We start from the raw sequence: 23763 nt of genomic DNA, 5'->3' as shown, positions 1-23763 counted from the left end.
TAGTACGTTTTAGTAGTGGTTTAGTATGCAAGTTTAAATTCTGTAACCTCATCACATTACAATTACTTAAAGGTGCAGTCCATGATACTAGCGAAGGGTTGTTAGGTTGTTGTCAGTAATGTTCATTTATATAATTAACTTGACAGGGAGAATTGCATTTCTCAGTCAGTCACTCACTCACTCACTCACTCACTCACTCACACACTCACACACACACTCACTCACACACTCACACACTCACTCACTCACACACTCACTTACTCACACACTCACTCACACACTCACTCACTCACTCACTTCAAAATTAACATGAAATATTGGAATGGAGGTTATATTTGTTCCTTAATTTACTGTAGTTTTAGGCTATAGATGGAATCCATTTTATGTCATTTTTAAGTGAGACCATTTTGTACACTTATATCATTCTGATGTCTATTGTAATGGACATTTTGTAAAAATAAAACAGTGATTCTGAAACAATCTACATTGTAAGATGTTTTTAGGTAGAACAATCTGTGCATACCTCGTCTCACTTGCACCTCAAGACCCAAAGTATAGAATAGCTCTAGGTGATCTTATCAGATATTTGCTGTCAGATGTGTCTGCTATATGTGCTGACTGCATATGTGCAACATTGTTAGTTATTTGTATTAACATAAAATGTTGACAGTCTGAATAAGCTATGACAATTTAAGTATTGTGGTCACTACCAAAACAGTACTGTCACTATACCGAAAATGAGCAGTCACAACCGAAACGTGGGATGTTTTGTCAAAAATAGCGTATATTGAATTATCAACAAATATGTTATGACAGTGTTTGGTTTAATGCATATTCGAACTAATGAATCCTTATGTTTAGAATCAGTATGATAAACTTTATGCCTTCTACATAAAAAGATTGGATTCAAAATATAACAAATCTCATAAATTACACTTTAAATATTATTAAAATTGTAATTATTATAGATTTAACCTGTAAAAATATTTTTTAAAAATAGAAAAAAAAATACTTTCAGTAGGTAGATGTAAAAAAATCGTCATAGGTCATTATAAGCCTTCTTAATAAATTATATATTATTGTGTTTCGGTAGTGACAAATTTGGGGAGAATGAAAATATTTCAGCATTTTCTGAAAAAAACAGTATGAGAATTAACTGCACAATTACTATAAATGTGTACCTTGGGTATTATACAATTTGCATACATGCAAAATTTGTGGGGAAAAAATTAAAAATTTCAAGATGTTTCTACCTCTGACTTTGCACCAATTCTGTAGAATGGCCCATATATATATATATATATATATATATATATATATATAAACAAGCCCAGCCCACTTGAGAAAAATAACGCAACACATTATTTTTCTTGAAAAGTAACTAAGTAGCGCAATTAGTTAACTTTTAAGGGTTTAACAAATAACTTTCCCTAACACTGGTGCCTGTGGCTGAAAAACACCCCCACAGCATCAGTGGTTTCCTCCATACATGACGCTTGGAGGTTCATCAGACCAGATAATCTTGTTTCTCACAGTCTGAAAGAGCTCTTTTAAGTGCTTTTTCATGTTCTTTAGCTGGTTTTCATGTGTCTTCACTGCGGAGAGGCTTGAGTCAGGCCATAAATAAAGCCCAGACCAGTGGAGTGTTGCAGTGATGCTTGTCCTTCTGTAAATTTGTCCCATCTCCATATATCATAGAGCTTAACTAGAGTGACCATCAACGTTTTAGTCACTACTCTAAACAAAGCCCTTCTCCATTAATTGCTCAGTTTGGCCAGGAGGTCAGAAAGAGTCCTGGTTGTTCCAAACTTCTGCTCTAAAGCTGCACTATGTCATTTTTTTCGTCTGCTAGAGGGCGCCTATTCAAAACAAAGGTGTAGTTTGATGCCAAGTTTGAGGGCAGAATCTTGTGTCTTCACCTCACAGCCGGTGGAAAAGAATCAGTAAAGGACTCGGGCAGAAATCATGTTCATAGATGCGAATATTAACGCTACTGTAGTGTGAAGCAGAGCAGGGCCGAATATTGAGGGAACTGAGCAAGGCCGATGGTGCGATTGTTGTGCAACACAACAACGTTGTGAGTAGCAGGACTTTCATTATGATGGGACATAGTCGCTGGCGCCATTTCTGCTTTTCCGCTCATGAGTAGGAGGTTACAAAGCTCTTTTTATTATATCAGATACATTTAAAAGGTTAGTTTATCCAAAAATCTAAATTCTGTCATTAATTACTTACCCTAATGTCATTCGACATCCATAAGACCTCCGTTCATCTTCGGAACTTAAATGAAGATTATTTTTGTTGAAATCCGATGGCTCAATCAATCAATCAATCAATCAATCTTTATTTGTATAGCACCTTCCAACAACCAAAAAGAGGACCAAGGTGCTTTACATTTAAAACAGGAGAACATCTACAATATAAAATATATAAATACATTAAGCAATAATCAAAGGAACAATTAAACAAAATACACCAAGCAAGGCAATAACTGTATCTGCTAGTGTTTTATCGACTTATATAGTGATGGGCCGATTTCAAAAAGCTTTGAACCATTATGAATCAGCGTATCGATTCATGATTTGGATCGCCAAGGTCATGTGATTTCAGCAGTTTGACACGCGATCCGAATCGTGACTCAATATGCTGATTCATAATGGTTCGAAACCGGCTGCTGTGACACTTGTTCACACTTCTAAGAGTAAAGCGAGTCTGCCAAATAAAACCGGAAACCGAGGGTGACGCAGATATGACGCAGTCGACTCCCTCATACTCATTGGTTAAAATAGCAATTTTCCCACAATTTACAATTAGTTGGAATCATTTGGGGTATTGTAAGAACTCAAATGAACAAAATATATAACACTGGCCTAGTGGTTTTTGGATACTGCAAAAATCCTACATTTACCTTTAAATGCCCCTTTAAGGATTATTGAGGCTACATGTTTTTGCAAATCTTCAATGCAAAATCATTTTTCTTCTAATTAAATTTTAAGGTGATGTTGTAGTTTTAGTTACTTACTTAAATAAGTACTGAGTAATATTAATTAACTGCATGAACTTACTTACTAAAGAGTTATGGTGTGGTTTAGGTTTTTGTAGTCTTCTTGAGAATATCAAGATTCTCCACATATTCCCGTCTTTAAACTCCACAGGCAGTTCTTTTGGCTGAGGGGTGTGAGTCTTTCCAAATCATACCTATTCAATTGAATTTGCACAGATTATCTTCACCTGAAGTGTAGTAACATCTACAAACAAGACTGGAATGCTATTTCTTGTGTCCCAGAAAATTTTACGAATACTTGCAATGAAATTATTCCGTTTTTTTTCCTCCGTTTTTTCTTTATGGTGTATGGAGTGTATGGAGTCTGCAACATAGCAAAATGTGAAAAAAGTCACTTTCACAGGGCACCTTATACACCTGACAAGCCTGTGTTACTTTACATGTATTAATTTATGTCAATAAAAAAATTTATAGGGAACACAACAAAAGCAAATGCATTTTATCAGGAAATCAATTCTAGGCGTGATTAATGAACTCTATAAAGGTTTAATTGTTTTTAAATTGATTTAGATATCGATCCCTTCCCAACATGGAAGGTAATTTGATGGTGGTGAAAAGGCTTTACATTTTAATATACTAATTGCAGTGGTTAGACAGGATACATGACTGTTATGTGCAGTCTTACAAAACCACTGGTGGATCAGGTAAATACCAAAATATACACACACAGCACAAAGTTAAAGGAGAGAAAGAGATAGATAAATTGCAATGGAGCCAGTGAGTATCTAGGGGCACAATTCAAGAGAGATGTCTTTTTTTAACCCCACAGGGATGTATAATGGATAGCTTGGCTGTTCCTGACTCTGAGGTCCACAAGGACATTTTTTTGCCTTCCTTCCGGAAGCAGTTTATCATCTTCAGCATTGCTGATACTGTAGTTCAGGGATTTTTTCACGAGCATACACACCAGAACACGGTGAAGGGGTTGCTGGGACTCCATGAATCTAGAGGACATACATCACATTTATGTTTAATTCAAACATTGATTTGAAAAGCTGAACGAAAACACTGTGAGCTCAGACTTTGAGTTATGGTCCATATGTGTATGAGTAGCTCTTAGCAGCATTATAAATTCTGCTCTCTGATGGAAAACACTTGAGGCATGAGGGTTCTTATTATTTAAAGATTTATTAAATGCATGGAAGTATATACAAAACCAATTATCCAATTTCACACTTTCAGCATTTCAAAACAGTCATGCTTTTCATTTTTGCTCCAGGTCTTTCAATCAAAATAATGATGGGCTTTCAAACCGAGACTCGATTGAGTTTATTTCACACAGTGAAAAAAACACGCTCATAATGTTGGTTTAGATACCAAAGTCCCACTGGCGCCCTGTGAAACAACGGGGGACCTTTATCATCGATGGATTATTCCATTTAATGAACAAATGTAGCTACAATTAAAAGTATCAGATTCAACTTCATCTTATCCATGCCCCAAAACTCTTGAGGATGAACCAGAAGACTGTCTAATTCATTTCAGTCAGTGATTGCATTCGATAAAACCGTTCCCTGGAAATAAACATCTAAATTAGAAGAAAGGCATTCATGTTGAGGGATAGATTATGGGATACAAGAGCTTGAAGTTTGGCCAAAATTCATTTGACAACAGATGTTCACAAGTGCAAAAAAATGTTGTGGAAAAAGGCTCAGATGCATAAAATTATGTGAAGGCTAAAAGAGATCAGAAAAACAGCATTTGGAAAATCACTATCCAGATATATATTCTCAGAGACCAGCAGTACATCTGCAAAACTCAAAAAGTGGTAATGTTCTGGCACAGGTGTGATTTGAGTCCATGTGTCACTGTAGCATCCGCTAAACGGCTTCCTCTCATTCTACTAACATTTTGGCGGCGCAGACCTGAGAAAGATTCACTTTGACGTCAGCCCCAGTTATAAAAGTAGATCTTCTGCCAAATGGGCAAGTACTCAATCAGTGGACCTGAGAGGACAGGAAAAGAAATCCAGTCAGCACATATCTCAGAGCTTTTTTAAAGCTTTTAGTGTGACAGCATTGGGCGAGATGGATACACCACTTACGTGCAACCAAACCAACTCCGGGAACATAATCTGCCAAGAAGCGAAGGAGGAAGAGAATCTTCGTCCTGTGAGTGTAAAAGAGACATTAGATCTGGGAACAAAAAGCCCCATTATGCAATAAAAATATGCATTGTGTAATCTAGATAGATAACTTGTAAAAAATATAATTATTTATATTTTCTGGAAAAATGCATGTGCCGGCTGTCCTGGTGCCAGCAAGTCGAAGAACAAAATGGCATGACGTCATTTTAAACAAAATCAGGCCAACACAATGTTCAAAAAATCTTGCCAAAGGAAACTTTCTGGGAAAGTTTACTGGCTGCTAAACACCTTCAAACTATCATCAATCCATGGCTTGACTGCTGTAGTAGAAATTAAAGTTGTACATCTAACTGAAAGCTACAATTACACTGGTTTTCATGTTTAATACTGAGAAGCAGTCTATTGTATAAAGTGCTATATAAATAAATGTCTTAGTTTTGTCTTGGTAAGTATTCAGTTAAACAGTCAGTTTTGGGATGTAAATACCGTAAATCCTCTAATATTGGCCTGTATTCCATTAGCGGCCAGGTCTCCAACATTGGCCGGTTTGCTGTCACCGAAGGTAAATAAAGGCCGGTCTCTAATAGCGGCCGGGGCTATTATTAGAACCAATGTTCAGGGGCGTGGCCAGCGGCCCTGAGGGGCACAGGCCCGCCCACTATGATAACAGGCCCCCTCAGTTTATTATAGTATAATAATATTTGTTAAATAACAGTTGTTTAAAGCAGCACTAGGTAACTTTTCAACCTTCATAATATATTTTTAAGACTCTTGTGATGATAAATCGACTTACAATAGGTTGAATGACACGTCTGCCATAGCCTGATGGGGTCTGTATCGTTTTTAATCGTACTTTTAAACTTCGGGTTTCGGGTAGTAACCCGAGAACAAAAAGAACTACAAAATTCGACTGCTTTACGGCATATACGTCACTTCCACCAACACCCACACTTCCTTACATTCGGATGTGCGAGCCCAACTTTGTTCGTCGGATAATATAGTCATGTCCGAAGCAGCAGAGACAAATAAGAAAGAAAAGGTTTTGTTGGAGGAAAGCAATAAGAGGAAACGAAAAAGTGATGGGATTAAAAGCAGGACGAGGATCAACATGTGACCAGCGTTTGCTCGTCGGCGTGAGCTGAAGGAGGCGTGCCCAACTGATGCTGTCCTGCTTGTTACGGTGAGCTACCACTCAAACATTGAACTGAAGTATCATACCGATTCTGTAAAACGGTAACCAAAAGACTACTATAATGACGCTGGCTTGTAAACGTGAGCATCGTGATTATTTGGCGTTTGAAAAAAATAAAACCCATGAAATTATATTCATATGACATGCTGAAACATGCCACTGACTGTAACGTTACTTACCTGGGATGAAGACATTTCACACGCAACGCCAGAAGAACTCTGAACTCCTCTTGCAGTGTTCAGGGGAACTATTAGTGCTGCACCAACCCGCGGGACGCTTTTATGAAGTTATTTGGCCCGCACCGCACCACTGTATATATTTTTACAACCCGCCGCGCGCACCCGCGACCATTAAATAGACATACGGGGTCCGCGGGTTATGAGACGACCCACGCATCACTAGTTCAGGGCTATCAGGGTTGTCATGTCAACAAATGCACGCGCGATGGCATCCCCTGTTGTAGGATGACAGAGCTTACGACAGTAGTTGAGGACATTATTTTTTCCAAACTGTAGGGGGACCCCGAGAGCAAAAGTAGCCAAGTGCGGCTTTAAATTATTTTAACATAATTACAAAATTATTATAACATCTCAAATACTGGAATAAATAAAAATAAAAAAAACAGACGCGCAGTGGAACATGAGGAGGACGAAGAGGAGCTGTACTGAATTTGTTGTAGAGGCTGGCGCGAGTGATGAGGAGTTTACAGGGAGAGATGAAGAGGAGGAGGACGAGGATTAAACAGAATTGGAGAATTTTTTTTTACTTCAAACCAAACGAGACAGGAATGGTTAAACTTTGGAGCGGTAAAGTGTCTGTTGCCTTTTTTTATGAATCAATAACCTAATTATCACCGTGTATGGTTAAGTGTTTACAAAGCACTTCTGGTAGCCTTTGTTTGCTACATATTTGTTACCATATTTCTACACTGGAATTTAGCCTGAATTACCGGTATTTCTTGTTAATGTTCTGTGTGCATACCATAATGTTATGGTAACTGTACGTTTTCAATAAATTAACCTAGTATTTTATAGGTTGAAATAGACACAAAATCTCATTTATATTCATTCTGCTGGTAGTTTGATTTGCTCAAATAGAAATTGAGGCCTGCCTCTAATTCTGGCCTCCTTATAAGGCCTGGACCGTGATGCGTTTGAGTAAAATAAAGGCCCGGGCCTATATTAGAGGATTTACGGTAGTTGAGAAAGATAATGTGTGTCCAGTAAACTGGATCCGTACATAAGCTCTTAAAGCGACAGAAGTCTAATATTCCTGCTTCAGTGTGTCATGTTAATCATCATCAATACAAAATGAATAACTTTTGTAACTAATTTAAAGCATTAATCTGTATTTTTTGTCCTTTCTTTAGTATCTTTTATCTGAATATATTGTATACCCAACTGAAAAACTTAAAGCTGTTTATTTCATATCTCTATTTATTCTATTGCATTTATTTGTGCTGTTTATTTGTCATTTTACTTGCTTTTTATGAAAATACAATTTTGCATTAAAGAAAAGTAGATTTTTGGGCCACACTTTATATTAAGTGTCCCTTACTATTATGTACTAACATTGAAATTAATAATTTTGATACAATGCACTTATTGTATACATGTTTTTACATTGTACTTATATTTAAAAAAAAAACTTCATTTATTAGATCTGTAATTATTTTCTATAATTACATTTATAATACCTCTATTGACCCTTCCCTTAAACCGACCCATTTTTTTTAATGTAAGTACATAGTAGTTAAGGACATTTAATATAAAGTGGGACCGATTTTTGTTTGTATATGATGTGAATTACAGTTATTAAAAAGAATATTGGATATCGCCAGGTCACGCTTACCACAAAAAAGAAAAAAGAAAATCTGATTCGGCCAAGAAACCTGCAAACGGTGCATCTCTACCTATATCAGATTTTATTTGATCAATTTCATTGTCTGATAAGTGAAAATTTTAACAAATGGCTTAAAAAAAGCAGCACCTTCTCTAAAACACAGCGCAATTTGAGGTATCATCCATGTCCGTGGCACAAATTGTGCATGCCGAGTTGCTCACATTGAGGATTAATCCTCAAGCTTATGGATTTGATTTGAACTAAACACTATCAGAAGCACATGACATGAGAAGACTGCACTAATACAGTGGATGCTATAAAAGGAGACACTTACTCAGAGTATCGGTCATAGAAGGGGGAGCGGAGCAGGTAGTAGAGGAGAAGGAAGGCTCGTCTCCTCATCTCAGTGCGCTCTCTTCGGTTCAGCGCCTTGAGGTCACTCAACAAACTGAAACTGGACAGAAAACAGCATCAGATTGAACTTCTTTAAATATTTTCTGAAAGACTGAGAAACACAGTAAAGACAAAGAGGTGCAAAAAATGTAGGCCCTCTGTACCTGGTTATCTCTAAGAGACCAGAGAGGATCCAAGGCTTCCAGGAACGTTTTCCGCAAATCCCAAGACTGGTCACTTACAAATGTTAAGGTTGATGGAAGAAATTAAATTCACCATGAAATTAAAATTCTGATTTTGACAGTTTTTATGGAATATTACAGTATTTATTACAGGGTTTCCACACCTTGGTTAACTTCAAATTCAAGGACCTTTCAAAGACTTCCCAGGTCCAATACACTCAAATTCAAGTGCTTAATGTGGGGAACACATTCAGATATCTTGAAATTTGCGTTTTCCAGGCATCACGTTTCAGTGGTTTCAGTCTCTTTTTGCAATGGTTCACGTATGTCTGTGAAACGTTGAGGTACCATTGTAGTAGTTTCCTGCGGCCGTGAACGTCATGGAAACGTAAAACACAAAGTACCTCCGGCGGGAAACACTAAGCGGACTGGAGTGAATAATATGGGAAAAAAAATTTGCACAAAATAAATTCCAAGCACTTTTTTAAGGACCTGTATCTATTTATCTTTATTTTCAAAAAAAATTTTTAAGTTTCACAAAGTACCCGTGAGAACCCTGTTAATAAATCATTTATCTGCGCATTTATTTCATATGCTCTTTATAATCTTTAATCAAAATATCTTCCCCTTCTCTTCTCCTCTCTGATTAAAAGTGTTTAGTGATGCAAGGGCGGGACAACCTGTCAATCACATGAGATCAACCAATAGCAAATCACAACCATCCAATCAATTCCATTTGGACAAGTCATGAACTACATTCACTCTGTCTTTTCTTCCATATTGTGATGTATATCCATCGCAACTTTCGTTTTAATGCAGAATTTTAATATCATTACCCTTAATCCTAATCCAATAAACCATGAATGACTTGAAAAGCTATGTAAATGTAATGAGCTCCTAAAACTTCTGGAATCCTGAAAAGTAATTTACAGAAACTTGGGTCGGCCTTCGAATACTGTTTTGGAAAATAGGAAACATTGGAGTACATTTTTGTTGTTGTTGAGAATTATGGAAATAATTGCATTTCATAATATTTTTAAGTGTTTACAGCTCTGGAAAAAATTAAGAGAGCACTTAACATTGATTTCTCAATGTTGTGCTCTCTTAATTTTTTTCCAGAGCTGTATTTTGTTTAACCATACTGTAAAGAAAATGTGTAGCCAGTCACATAAAATAATGGCGTACTGTGCTTAAATGGTCAAATACACACAAAAAATACTTGTCTTGGAAAGCATTCATTTAGTTTTGGAATGTAAATAGTTGAGAAATATATTGTGTAACAGTACATTGGATCCAAGCTCTTAAAATGACAGCAGTCTAATATTCCTACTGCTGTCTGTCGTGTTTATTAATACTCTGTCATGTTAAAGGGTTAGTTCACCCAAAAATGAAAATTATGTTTTTAATGGCTCACCCTAATGTTGTTCCACACCCGTAAGACCTCCGTTCATCTTCAGAACACAGTTTAAGATATTTTATATTTAGTCTGAGAGCGTATCTAAGTGTATGCACACTATACTGTCCATGTCCAGAAAGGGAATAAAAACATCCTCAAAGTAGTCCATATGTGACATCAGTTAGTTAATTAGAATCTCTGGAAGCATCAAAAATACATTTGGTCCAAAAATCACAAAAACTATGACTTTATTCAGCATTGTCTTCTCTTCCGATTTGGTTTTCAATCCTCAAATAAAGATTCAAACGGTTGTATATCAGCGCTCACATGAGTTGGTGGGCGGGGCTACTGGATTACATGCGCTGTAGAGTCGTGTTTTGTCACGCGATGACGTAAGGAGGAAGCTCATGATCGTTTTCTGGGCCTGGTGTCTATAAAAGCTTTTCTTTGACTAACAAGGAAGTTTTCAGCTCTGAAATGTACAGGATAATCTTATATTATCATGACCTTTTATATATCAAAAGCTCAAGGGAAAGTTGATTTCTCAATTCATCACCCCTTTAAATAGTAATCTTACAATAGCTAATTGTATTTGACTATCCTGGGATAATATTACATTGACATTATTGTGATGGTCATGAAAATAATTAGCAGAAAGGATACAATGGACAAGTGGGCGTGCGATGTACAGGGACTCTGCAATGGTTTCCTGCAGACCCAGAGGTGTCGGGCTTGAGTGAAGGTCCTCTTCCTGTTTCCTACTTGTTTTCATTTTCTGAGGGAGACCCCAAAGACGAGACTGTAATGATGGTGCTGGAAAAAAATGGAAACAATATACAATAGCACAGAACTTTTTCATACACCGGAAAAGGATCAAATGAAAAGGGACAAACAATATAGAAGTGATGGTTATTGCCACGTCTTACCGCTTCCCAGTGGTCGGACCACTCTTCCTGAACGCTGGCCCACGAAAGAAGTGTCCTCATCATCTTCTTCTGTATTGTTCTCTGTGTAGGGAGATCAATGTATGAGCGGTGTGCAGGAAATCACTTTTCAACATAAGGAACCCACAGGACACTGACCGCAGGAATACAGTACTCTTTGGTTCTCCCAGTGTTACGTTCAAGGGCAAACTGCAGTAAAATGGGCTCTTACTCAGCCCAACACAACGACAGCTCTACACAAAGATAGTTTATCTGCACAGGCCATACACTGCTCCTATTGTCTCATATGCTGTTTATTTATTGTCATAACTGGGAGTGTTTTTGTACTTATTGTTGTGTGTTAATTGTTTGTTGTGACTCTGCTAAATGCCCTGCACAGCGGTTTCTAGAGACACTTCGGTTGGTTTTACTTCCTGTAATGCAGTGGAATTGTAACAATAAATTAACTCTGACTGTTGAGTTTGAAACCTCTGTGTTAGTGTATTTAGATTATTTGCAGTTGGCACACTTTTATTCACAGGTATACATTTTATGCAGTTGTGGCACCCCTGGTAAATATGATCAAAGACGGCTGTAAAATTAAATCTGCATTGTTTATCATTTTGATCTTTCATTCAAAAAAAAGAGAAAGAAATCTAATCTTTCATTGTAGTAAAATAAATGAAATTGGGTGTAAATCTCATTATGAAATAAATGCTTTTCTCCAAAACACATTGGCCACAATTATTGGCAGTTTTTGCAACCTCCTTTCGTCAAGATAACAGCACTGAACACATTTCTTCGGCCTGATGAGTTTGGGGAACACCTGACAAAAGTTTAGAGAACAGTCCTTCAGACAGAATCTCTCCTGATCTTTCAGATTCCCAGCTCCATGTTGGCGCTTCTTCTCTTTAGTTCAGCCCACTCATTTTCTATAGGGTTCGGGTCAGGGAAATGGGATGGCAATGGCAGAAGCTTCATTTTGTGACACATTTCCTCTTTCAGGCAGATTCGTAACATCTTTAGTTGATTGAACTTCTTAATTTTTGTCCTGATGGTGGAAATTGGGGGTTTTCAAATCTTTAGCTATTTTCTTACAGTCACTTTCTATTTTGCATATTAGAACTATATTATTTGGCTTTACTCATTGTGATGAATGATTAAGGGAATTTGGCCTTTATATTTCCTCATATTTAAACTCCAGTGAAACAGGAAGTCATGGCTGGGCAATTTCATGTTCCTATTAACGGGAATATACTTCAGAGATATTCTAGGGGTGCCAATAATTGTGGCCAACATATTTTGAAGAAATAACATTTATTTCAGATTGTGAATACACCCAGTTTCAAATATTTTACTTCAATGAAAGGTTTGATTTTTCTTTTTCTTTTTACATTTAAAAATATATATAAATTGAAAGGATAAACAATGCAGCTGTACTTTTACAGCCATCATATTTACCAGGGGTGCCAATAATTCTGAACACAACTGTAAGTTCTTGCATTCTTTGGGAATTAAACCTATGACCGTGGCATTGCTAGCAAGGGGGTAATCTAGCGCTCGGAAAGCGTTCCACCCCTAGGGGCTGCCATTGCTAACCAAGCCATCACCTGCTGTTAGCATCCCATTGACTCCCATTCATTTTTGAGTCACTTTGACAGTGAATAACTTTACATCTGAGACGTTTAAAGACTCCATTTGTCCATTGTTTATTTCTAAAGAAACATGACAATGTATAAAAGGCTCCATTACCTTGTATCTTACACTATCGCCCCGCAGCAGCTGTTTTTGTAAAAATAGGCTAACGATTGCGTCATAACCAACGCGACCCTGTCGCACAGTTGAGAAATTACCGTATAGACCTGAAGAGACGCTCGCAGGCAATCTTTTACTGTCTATGAGACAATCGGGGGGACGTGGAGACATGTCCTGGAGACTAGTCTGATAAAGTCAAGGGGGAAGAATGGGGAGAAGCCCATAGTGAGCCAAAAGCAACGGGAGAAAATATTTAAACAACGTGATTCAGCTTTCGCTTTCCACATCTACTAGAAGACTCACAGCTGTCAGACAGGAGGCTCACGTCACATCTACGTCGTCAAGCTCAGTCTGAGCCTGCGCAGTTCGCTCAGCCATCAGGAAGTGAGTGCCCCTAGGTTGACTTCATTCTTTCGCCGTAGACGTCCATGGGAACGCTCGGTCCATTTCTTTTACTGTCTATGATTGCTAGCACCACGCTCTACTATTCAAGCTTCAGAAACACTTAGTAACCAAGATAATTAAAGGTGATGTGCTTGATGATTTTACCAATAGCAATGTTTCCATCCACCTATTTTTTGTGCATTTTGGGATATCACATTAAAAATAAACTGGATGGATAGGCACAAATTCTAAAAATGTGCATAAATATATATGCAATCAACTGAGGCAGATCATTTTTTATCAGATAAGAAAACACAAGAAAATGTGCATAAACTTCAAGGGATTTACATTTAAAGAATAAATCCCTCGATGCATTAATTATTTAATAACTGGACTAACCAGCAGACTAACTTATATATCATGGACTTGTCCTCAAAGTTGAAAAATGTACAAGAGTAAGGATTTGAACCAGTTTGACGAGGGCCAACCTGACAGTGTGATGCCTTGGGCAATGTTCTGCTGGGAAACCTTGGGTCCTGTAAATGTTACTTTAATGACACGTACCATCTACCTAAGCATTGTTGCAGACCATGTACACCCTTTCATGGAAACGGTATTCACTGGTGTCTGTGACCTCTTTCAGCAGGATAATGTGCCCTGCCACAAAGCAAAAATGGTTCAGGAATGGTTTCAGGAGCACGACAAGTTTGACATGTTGACTTGGGCTCCAAATTCCTCAGATCTCAATCCAATTACACATCTGTGGGATGTGCTGAACAAACAATTCCAATCCATGGAGGTGTGAGGCATGCAACTTACAGGACTTAAATGATCTGCTGCTAATATCTTGGTGCCAGATACCACAACACACCTTCAGGGGTCTAGTGGAGGGGTCAGGGCTGTTTTGACAGCAAAAAGGGGACCAACACAATATTAGAAGGGTGGAAGTCCTAATGTTATGCCTGATTTGGTGTGTGTGTGTGTGTGTGTGTGTGTGTGTGTGTGTATACGTATATATATATTAGGGCCGGGACTTTAACGCGTTAATTAAGATTAATTAATTACGGGACTTTAACGTTTGCGTTTGCGTAAAATTAACAATTTTAACCACACTTATTTTTGCACCGCGGAACGTTTTTCAATGTATGAGTTTCGACAGACCGATTATACTGGAACACCAACTAGCGTTCACGAGTCACGACAACAACAAACCATAGTGAACATGAACGAAGAAGCTGATGAGACCGCTTTGCTTGGCCCCGTGGATGGGAAATTTTGTTTTAAAAAACGAAAGGATGGAAGCGTCGACAAGAGCATGGTTGTGTGCGAGCTATACAACAAGGAATTTGCGTATCACCGCAGCACATCGAGCCTCAAATATCACAAATATGCTTTTGCTAAACTTAATGGCAAACATTGCACTGGTCTGCTGGACTGAAATAAATAAACAATATTTTGTTGATTAAGCTTATGTATTCAGTCATTATTCAATGGTATACTAAAAATCCATGTGAAAAATTACTTAATTTAATTTTGATTAATTAATTACAAAGCCTCTAATTAATTAGATTAAAAAAAAATTAATCGAGTCCCAGCCCTAATATAAATACATATATATACCTCTGCTCTTGTCTATCTCACCTTGACTACAGAGCTGAGAGTCCCTGTCCAGAGGAATCATAGGTGGTGATGTCTGGATGCCTGATTTATACCAGAAAAGCAGGAGACAGCGCAGAATTGCTCTGAAAAAACAGGATAGAATGTGAATTGGGGTGACAGAAATGAGGACACAGCAATAATGATCAGATTACTGTAAGTGATCAATGAGAGCTACAGCAGAGTGATATATTAATAATATATCAACTTAAATATTTGTCTGTTTTATGGTTTCCGAAAACTTGGTGTAGAAGTCATATGGACTATTTTATGACACTTTACTGGTGCATTTTGTGTCCATTTTTTAACTTGTTTTGGAGTGCATGTCCCCATTCACTTTTATTGTATGGAAAAGAGCACCAAAGACATTCAGCTAAACATTTTACATCCCACAGAAAAGAGAAAGTCATACACTAAATGACATGATTGTGCATAAACTATGTTCTTTTGGTGAATTACTCCTTTAAGCATACTACCTCTGAAACAGGGACCTTACTTGGCAATCTGAATAAGAACAATAACAAGCCAACGTCCAGCCTCCCCCCACAGCTTGGCGGCCCCCATCTCAGTAAAAACCTCCACATACTCCAGTACTGACAACCAGGTTAACAGCTTCTGTTGAGAAAGAGACTACACACACACACACACACACACACACACACACACACACACACACACACACACACACACACACACACACACACACACACAAGGATAAAACGCAGAGAAATGTTTAGTATTTTTCTGTTCAATTTGGTCCAAAAGGAGAGGTTAGTCATACTGCAGTCTAAGCCTTAGTGCATAGTTATTAAAATTCATAATTTCTTTAATATTCTGGTTTAATCCATTTTAGATTAAAGTGATAGTTCACCCAAAAATGAAAATGCTGTCATTAATTACTCACCCTCATGTCATTCCAAACCCATAAGACTTCCATTCATCTTCAAAACACAAATGAAGATCTTTTTAACAAAATCTTGAGAGATTTCTATTCCTCCACTGAAAGTCTGTTCTCCCAAAACTCTTGACACTTTAAAACATTCATGGTAAAACTGAATGGAATTGAGCAGTTGAATCCAAGTCTTCTGAAGAGACACGCATCCCCCGATCACTTTATATAATGTACACATTTGATTAGTAAGTTTGTTTTTCAGCAAACTCAAATTTGGCAAACAGGAGCTCAAGCATGCCTGTTGATACTCAAGAACCAATGAGGTTTGTTCTCATGTCACGCAAATACAGTTGAGCTTTCGATACCATATTTGAGCCTTCTATGCAAGTTTGCTTATCAATGTGTTTATGTGAATAAATGCCTAAATTAAATGTATTAATTATGTAAGGGATAATGGACATCCAGTCAGTTGTTTTCGAAAGAATAAACCCTGAAAAGAGAGATCTGGACACTGAAGCAAAACGTTGCAACTTAAGTAAATAATTAGACATGAAATATTGAGTCAAAATATTTTGTTAGCTCTTTCCATGGAGAAAGCAGTTGCCAGCAAGAGGCACACTAGACATTAAAGGTGCAGTGTGTCAATTTTAGCGGCATCTAGTGGTGAAGTGCAATCGCCCACTGCTCATCCCCATTGACAGTAAAATAAATGGAGACAGCGACCCCATAGACATCAACGGAGAGAAGTGAAGTCAATTAGAGGCACTCACTTCCTGATGGCTGAGCGTACTGTACAGCCTCAGACTGAGCTTGAGGACGTAGATGTAATATGAGCAACCTGTCTGACAGTTGTGAGTCTTCTAGTAGTTGTGCAAAGTGAAATCTGAATCACGTTGTTGAAATGTCCCGTTGCTTTTGGCTCACTTTTGGGCTTCCCCCCCCATGCTTTTCCCGTGACTTTATCAGACTTTCTGTCTCTAAGTCCCACAGATTCATGATTCGGATCGCGTGTCAAACTGCTGAAATCACGTGACATCGGTGATCCGAGCCATGAATCAATATGCTGATTCATAACTGTTCAAAACTATGTTTTAAAATCGGTCCATCACTATCTATATAAGGCGTTATTTAAAGGGGGGGTGAAATGCTGTTTCATGCATACTGATCTTTTTACACTGTTAAAGACATGGAATCCCATACTAAACATGGACAAAGTTTCAAAAGTTAAGGTGGACGTTTGATGGGAGTATTTCTTTGTCAAAAATACTACTTCCGGTTAGTCATAAGTTTCGGCAAGTTTTTTGCGATCATGCGTCCCCTTTGACGTTAATGGGGGCGGAATTTCCTTGTATGGGCCGAACGGACAATTCTACCAGAAGAGCGTGAGAGAGAGAGAGGGAGAGAGCGAAAGTAACAGGCTACGCCCATCAAAGCGCTGGCTCGTAGGCTGCGCTGCACAGGTGATGTGCACAATTAACAATGACATCAAAAAGTGCGTTTTTGGTTGCCAGACCAAGACAGTCCTGCACAGATTCCCCAAAAACCCCGCGGTAAGGCAACAGTGGATGGAATTTGCTTTTCCGGATCAGCAACTGAGTTGCGCGAATGTTTATATCTGTTCGCTGCATTTCGGTGCCGACTGTTTCATAAACAAGGCCCAGCTTGACGCCGGATTTTCCAATCGCCTAATGCTGAATGATGGAGCAGTCCCAACGATAAAGGTCCCAACGTTAGAACCGCGGGCGGTGAGTAAGACTGCTTCAAATGTCTGTGTTTTTGCCTATGCTCATCAAGTAGCCCAAACATGATCACGTATAGTTACTATATATATTACTATATATAGAAATTGATCAATGGAGCATGCGATGTGTAGTGCGTGTACATTTGTTTAGCTGGCCACTATATATGTAACTTTATGTTTGTGTATTGTAAAAGCACTCCAAACAACAATACACAAAGAGTGGGGAAATATGTTGAACTAAATAAGCGCGCTTCTTCATTCAAATGTGCTACTATTCCGTGTCTTTCTATGTAAACACTAACTTAGCCTGCTGTGCAAAACCAGTCCGCTTACTAACGTTACAATTGTCTACACAAACCACGCGTAAACACACACACACACGTGCACAACTGCACTTCCCACATGTACACCTTCAAAGACAAAAATACGACGATATAATTCAAGTATAAATATGTAAATAACACAAGCCGCTAAGCATATTATATAGTTAGTGTATAACTTGTACCACATAGAGACGTCCTGCTCTAGTCGTTTTTGCTGCTGCTCCTGTTCAACTGCAGTCTCTGGGTCTGATTCCGGATCATAGATGTATGGCTGTATCTGATTAAAAGCCATATTTTTATTTTGAATAAAGTTTTTTTCCCGCTGTTAGGGATGACACAGCTTTACGACGCACTCGACTCAACACAATAGCAGCAGCGCGCACTCGTCATTATTTAGCTCCGCTCACACGACACGCCCCCACCCGCTCGGCTTTTTTCGGAAAGACTCGGAACAGCGCATCTTTCTTATATAATTATAAAAAAAATAAAGACTTTTCGGAGATATGCAGGATGCAATGCTACTCTATAGGTACTCAAGATTGACATGACACTGACTGAAACTGAGTGTTTCACCCCCCCTTTAATTTTTTTGCGCACAAAAAATATTCTTGTTGCTTCATAAAATGATTGTAGAGCTGCTGTAGTGAGATGGGCTTTGTAACGACGTCTTTAGTGCCTTTATTGGTCTTGAGACAGGAAATGACATTGGTGTCAATGAAGGCCTTTCTGAGCCATCGGATTTCAACAAAAATATATTACGGGTGTGGAACGACATTAGGTAAGTAATTATTGATAGAATTTTCATTTTTGGGTGAACTAACCCTTTAACCCACACCTAAATAGAACAAAATGATCTGTGGCTGGGCTCATTACATGACAGTCAGACATGTCTTCCTGTGGCAGTTCTTGCCTAGAATAAGCCAGAATGAGAATGAGGACTAGACTTTATGCTGTTTACTCTGGCTGGAGACTAGCTGGACTATCACAAACTCAATATAAAATCAAACAGCGTCTGAGGAGGTCCATTAAGGTCACGGCTAAAATGGCCATGGCTGTAAACGCAAACTCATTCTTCTTGACCCGGTGGCTGAGCTGCTCTGAAAGTACCTGTCTTTAAATGTTTTTATTCCTGTGAACTGCCAAAGGAGCCCGCTAAGCCAAATATGTCTCCCAAGTACAAACATAAAGGAAAAAAACAATGAAAGAGCTTTGTAGACCGTGCTTGTTGAAAGGGGTCAGGCGTATTTCACAAACTGCCCATTTCAAAGCCATCTGCAGTGACATGAGGCTGTCATCAGTGGGGCCAAAATGTGGATAACAACAAGTCTATTGCAGAACAGTGACAGTTGTGACAGAGTTGTGGAAATACATTATTTGACAATGTGCAGTCAAAGAAAGCAGCGGGCTGCAACTTTGAACACATAAAGCTTGCCACAACTTTGAATCTTTTCTCTTGAAGCAGACAGACCGTGCTGTTTCACAATCGAAAACTCTCATTCGGAGATATCTTATGGTGGTTGCCATGCCAACTGCACATGCACATATCAGTCCCTTATGCAAGTGTGATGATTAAGAAGAGAGAGAAAGAGAAACTGCCTTAGAAGAGACATTTTATGAGAACTTTTAAATAGATAAAGAGCTTGCTGTACCATGAAAACATAATGTAACTGTCAGATAGGAGTGCCTGATATTGATTTAACGATGTGGAAGCTAATGCATGTCACTCACTTTGCAAAAAATAAAAAATAAAAAAATAACACCAGATATTTATATAAAAAATGCCCAAAAATTCTTGATACAGTGGACTGCCAGTAAAATTGAAAAATTGAGCCCAAATTTATTCAGACACTTTGACCTGACCATGTTTTGGTGAAGTGTTTTTTCTTTATTTGCTAATGCATCTTCTTACACCATAGACTGAACAAAATAAAGCATTGCTTGGTAATTGGTATTATCCAATTGCATACTTAAATTTAACACCTAACTGGTTGATTGTAATCCATTACATACATTTCTATCGAAGTTATCTGACATTATCAAGATGATTTTTTTTTTCTGACACATTTTAACCCTTGAGTTATTGTTGTATTTTATAACCGTTTTACTATAGCGAATAAACTGTGATAATGTGAGAAAGGCTAAAGGTGTCTTAATATATTTTGGTTTGACTGTAAAATGATCTCAAAATTCAATATATGAGGGCAAAAATGCTCCTGTTTGAGTTTTTGTCTTATATCAATCTGTAATGATATAGTTAAGCAATACAAACAAGTGCATTCTGTTTCCCTCCCCCAGAATGTCAGCACGACTGCAAATGTGATCATTTATAGAAAAGTTTTATAAACAAGAAGGTAATATTGTTGCATTTTTTTTTAAACAAAATTGTCAATATTGTCTGTTTCTTGCTCAATTTTACAAATGGAAATAGTCCTAAAAACAGCCGCAACAAAACCAAAGTGCGTCTCTGAGTAATAAACAGCTGCGTTTTGTTCCTGGATGAATCTGCGTTTTTGAATGATTTAATGATCCATTCATTTGTCATGGGTTTCTAAATGAAACAGCTGTTTGAATGAATCCGAGGATGTGTCCGAAATAGCATATGCTCTTGAGTAGGTATTATTTGTAACAAGTAATTATTTGATGACTGCAAAAAAAATATAGTATGAATGTGTGTAGTATGACTGTAATCCGGACGCTCTACATTCACTATGTTGCCTTTATTATGTGACCTACCAGAATCAGTTGGGTCTCTTCACTGCCATATACAAATCTTCTACTGTGGCCTCATGGGATACTAAAGTGTACATCATATGCACACTTCAGAATCTTGCCAGAAGTAATAGGCCATCTGTGCACTTTTTGTCTACTCTTTAATGAGTACAGTGAATTTAGACATACTTCTTTTGTCACATTCTGTTTATCGCCTACTATGAAGGGAAGTTTGTGATCTCGGAAGCAGCCAATGACTCACTCATTAATGACTACTGGCTGTTTTAATGATATATTCAAAGTAATACTATCATTATTTTTTTACATTTATATTTGATTATTCAAAATATTTATATATATATATATATATATATATATATATATAAAACATTGTTTATTTATTACATTATAATTACAGAGTAAATGCATCTAAATGTTGCTTTAGAGGCAGCTTCTGAGCCACTTTTGCAGTGCAAACATGGATTTTATTTGACCTCGTTACAGCCTATAATTTCTCATTATTCTAACTTATTGATTAAATGCTGTAAAACATGATGCATACATCTAGTAAGGTTAGAAAAAAAAAAAGAGCCCATTATGAAGGTAAATATGAAGGTATGAAGGAAAAATACCCCTGGAAATCTATTCAAGGTGGCAAATATCACCCCTATATTAAAAAGAACATTTCAGTCACTGCTGTGAACCAACCACAGAATATGGAAATGATTAAAAGCTTTGTGAGTCAGCTAACTTTCAGCTAAATATTGTCTAATTATCATGATGGTAATTGGGACATCATTTTTTTGTTAGTATCTCACACCCCTACAGTCCGAACTCAACTTATCTCTGGTTCAAAAAGAACATTTAAAACTACGCAAGATACAAACATTGTGATGTCAAAGTCCTTCATCATTTCAGTCTGACTAATTGTTTGTGCAATGTCATACAAGGTGGATCTTTTTACGCGTCAATATGAGTGCTCTGAAAGGGGTCATCAGATGTTAAACTCACTTTTTTATTGTGTTTGCATATAAATGTGTCTCTGCAGTGTGTAGACAACCACCCTACAATGATAAATCCCTTCACACCTTTTTTCATCATCAAAAAGCCTAAACACTCTCAATAATTACGCTGTTTTAACGTTATGAGCAATATATCATATTGTTAATGCTCCGCCCACGGCAGCTGACGGACTGTCCCATATTAGCATATTTCCGCCCTCAGCCAGATGTACAGTGTCCGCCAAGGCAGCACTTCACGTGTCTACATGCCCAACGGAAGAGAGGGTTACAGGCATTTACTGACACGGGGTGCTGTGAACAGAGCTGTTTTTGAGGAGGTAAAAAGGGTGTTGTTTTACATAAACATTGAGGAATTGTAACCAAAGTATGTTACAGACTCTACGCGAAGACCCTAAAGAATCATACCAACTTGTGGAAATTGGGCATCCGATGAGTCCTTAAAGGCACAGCAACAAAAATGGACCATTTATTTTCAAGGCGGAGAGGAGGTGGAATTAACGGAAATGCATTACCACAGGCAATGTCCGAGAGAGATTCTTCCTCAAGATACCATCATTCAGCAGCACTAGCAGGTTAGATGCGGAGTAGACTGCAAATCAAAGTGAGAAACGTATTAAAAACAATAGAATTTATTGAAGGGTATGCTCTTACATCATCATTAATACAAAAATAAAACAAAAAAGTTTTATATAAAGCAGTGAATCCTACCCAACTCTGAGATTTCATGAGAGTCTGAGAAGCGACCTGTAATGAGAAAAATACATTGAAGTCATAATTCTATGTGATCAAAAATGCACCTAAAACTGTCTAGAGCTATAATCTAGAGGGTGGTTACTTTGAAGAAGTTCAAACATAAAGAAAATATATATTTAAATGGATTGGCCTAACATTTTTGTCAGTTTCCAATCCTCCAATGCCTGTTATTCCATAGTTTTTATGACTTTTATTCTGCAATGCGGAACATAGTTGCTAATAATAATAAAGAATGAATAGGTGTGTCCAGACATTTGACTAGTACATACGTTATAAATTATACTAGTACATAAGTTATAAACGGTTAGTTCGCACGACAAGTCAAATTGAGTTCTACAACGTAGAAAGATACACGAAATCTAAACTTTTTTCTGCAATTTAAACATTTTCTGCATTGTTATATTTCATGTCAATTAGGCTACATGACAGAGTGTTATTTTTAGAAATGTACACAAAGCATGCAAATATTAATCTGATGAATTCACCAATGTTTTTAAACTAAAAATCAAATACCCAAATACAGAAGATAAAACAATAGAGACAACTGCAGAATAACTGAATGAACACACATCTAGCTTCAGTCTTGCACGACACTGTTGCAAGACGTGAGAGAGAATGTTTACTTTCGCTTTGACACACATCAAGTGTCTCACCTGCGATCAGGTAACTCAGCGCGCGCACGCCACTCTCCAGATGAGACGCGGCCGACGGGTTCGTCCTCACATACTCCCGATAACGCTCATAAACACGACTTAATTTATCCATGTAGAGCACCGACATCACAATCAAAGCAATAAATTCTCAATCACACTCAACACATCGCACAAAACACACGGAGACTGACACTTCCGCAGATGCAGAGCGTTTTCCTTTGACGCCACTTCCTGTTCAACGAGAGCGAGAGACATTTAAAGACGCAGTGACCTCCTGTTTTAAACGCTATTTTGCGGATGCATGTGTACGAAGACATTTGTTCATGACGCACAGCACAGACGTAAGTGTGTCTATTTGCTTGGAGAAAGTTAACATTCTCAATGGAAGGTACTCAAATGGCAGGAGAGATTATAATAAGTGATTTGAAATATCCCAAACGGCATTTTTGCACCTGCCAGGGTCCGTATAATGGATTTAAAAAAAAAATGTTTCTAATAAAATGAAAAAACCCCGATTATAGCCTATATATGTCCATGCTAAATAAATAGCGCAGTGTGAAATGTTGTATTTATTTACCTACTTTTAAGTTATATATAAATGACCACCACATTGATTAAAAATAGCAGTACATACACACAGAGACCACACTACATGTAATAGCCTACTGCCTAACCCTGTCTGCAGTGTCTAATAACAGCTGTGATTCACAATGGTTATTACCCTATGATCTGAACAGTAGTAGGCTACCCCAGCTAACAAAAACATGTTTTGCTAATGTTCATATTGAATATCTATG

The 23763-nt window shown here is 37.7% G+C and overlaps 1 protein-coding gene across 1 annotated transcript; it reads right to left on the bottom strand.

Moving 5' to 3' along the window:
- Positions 1-4405: 4405 nt before the first annotated feature.
- pex16 (peroxisomal biogenesis factor 16) lies at positions 4406-23197 on the bottom strand. The gene is made up of 11 exons (XM_067419242.1): positions 22967-23197; positions 22269-22304; positions 22073-22149; positions 15370-15503; positions 14859-14959; positions 11082-11162; positions 10819-10968; positions 8742-8814; positions 8519-8638; positions 5109-5173; positions 4406-5010 (listed from the first exon to the last, which is right to left on the bottom strand). The coding sequence occupies exons 1-11, from the start codon at positions 23091-23093 to the stop codon at positions 4952-4954; spliced, it is 1023 nt and encodes a 340-aa protein (XP_067275343.1). The 5' UTR covers positions 23094-23197; the 3' UTR covers positions 4406-4951.
- Positions 23198-23763: the final 566 nt, after the last annotated feature.

The sequence above is a fragment of the Pseudorasbora parva genome, chromosome 16 (assembly GCF_024679245.1).
Source record: "Pseudorasbora parva isolate DD20220531a chromosome 16, ASM2467924v1, whole genome shotgun sequence".
NCBI classification, from domain to species: Eukaryota; Metazoa; Chordata; class Actinopteri; order Cypriniformes; family Gobionidae; genus Pseudorasbora; species Pseudorasbora parva.
Note: the sequence above shows the minus strand (reverse complement) of the source record. Positions and strands in the feature narration are given on the sequence as shown.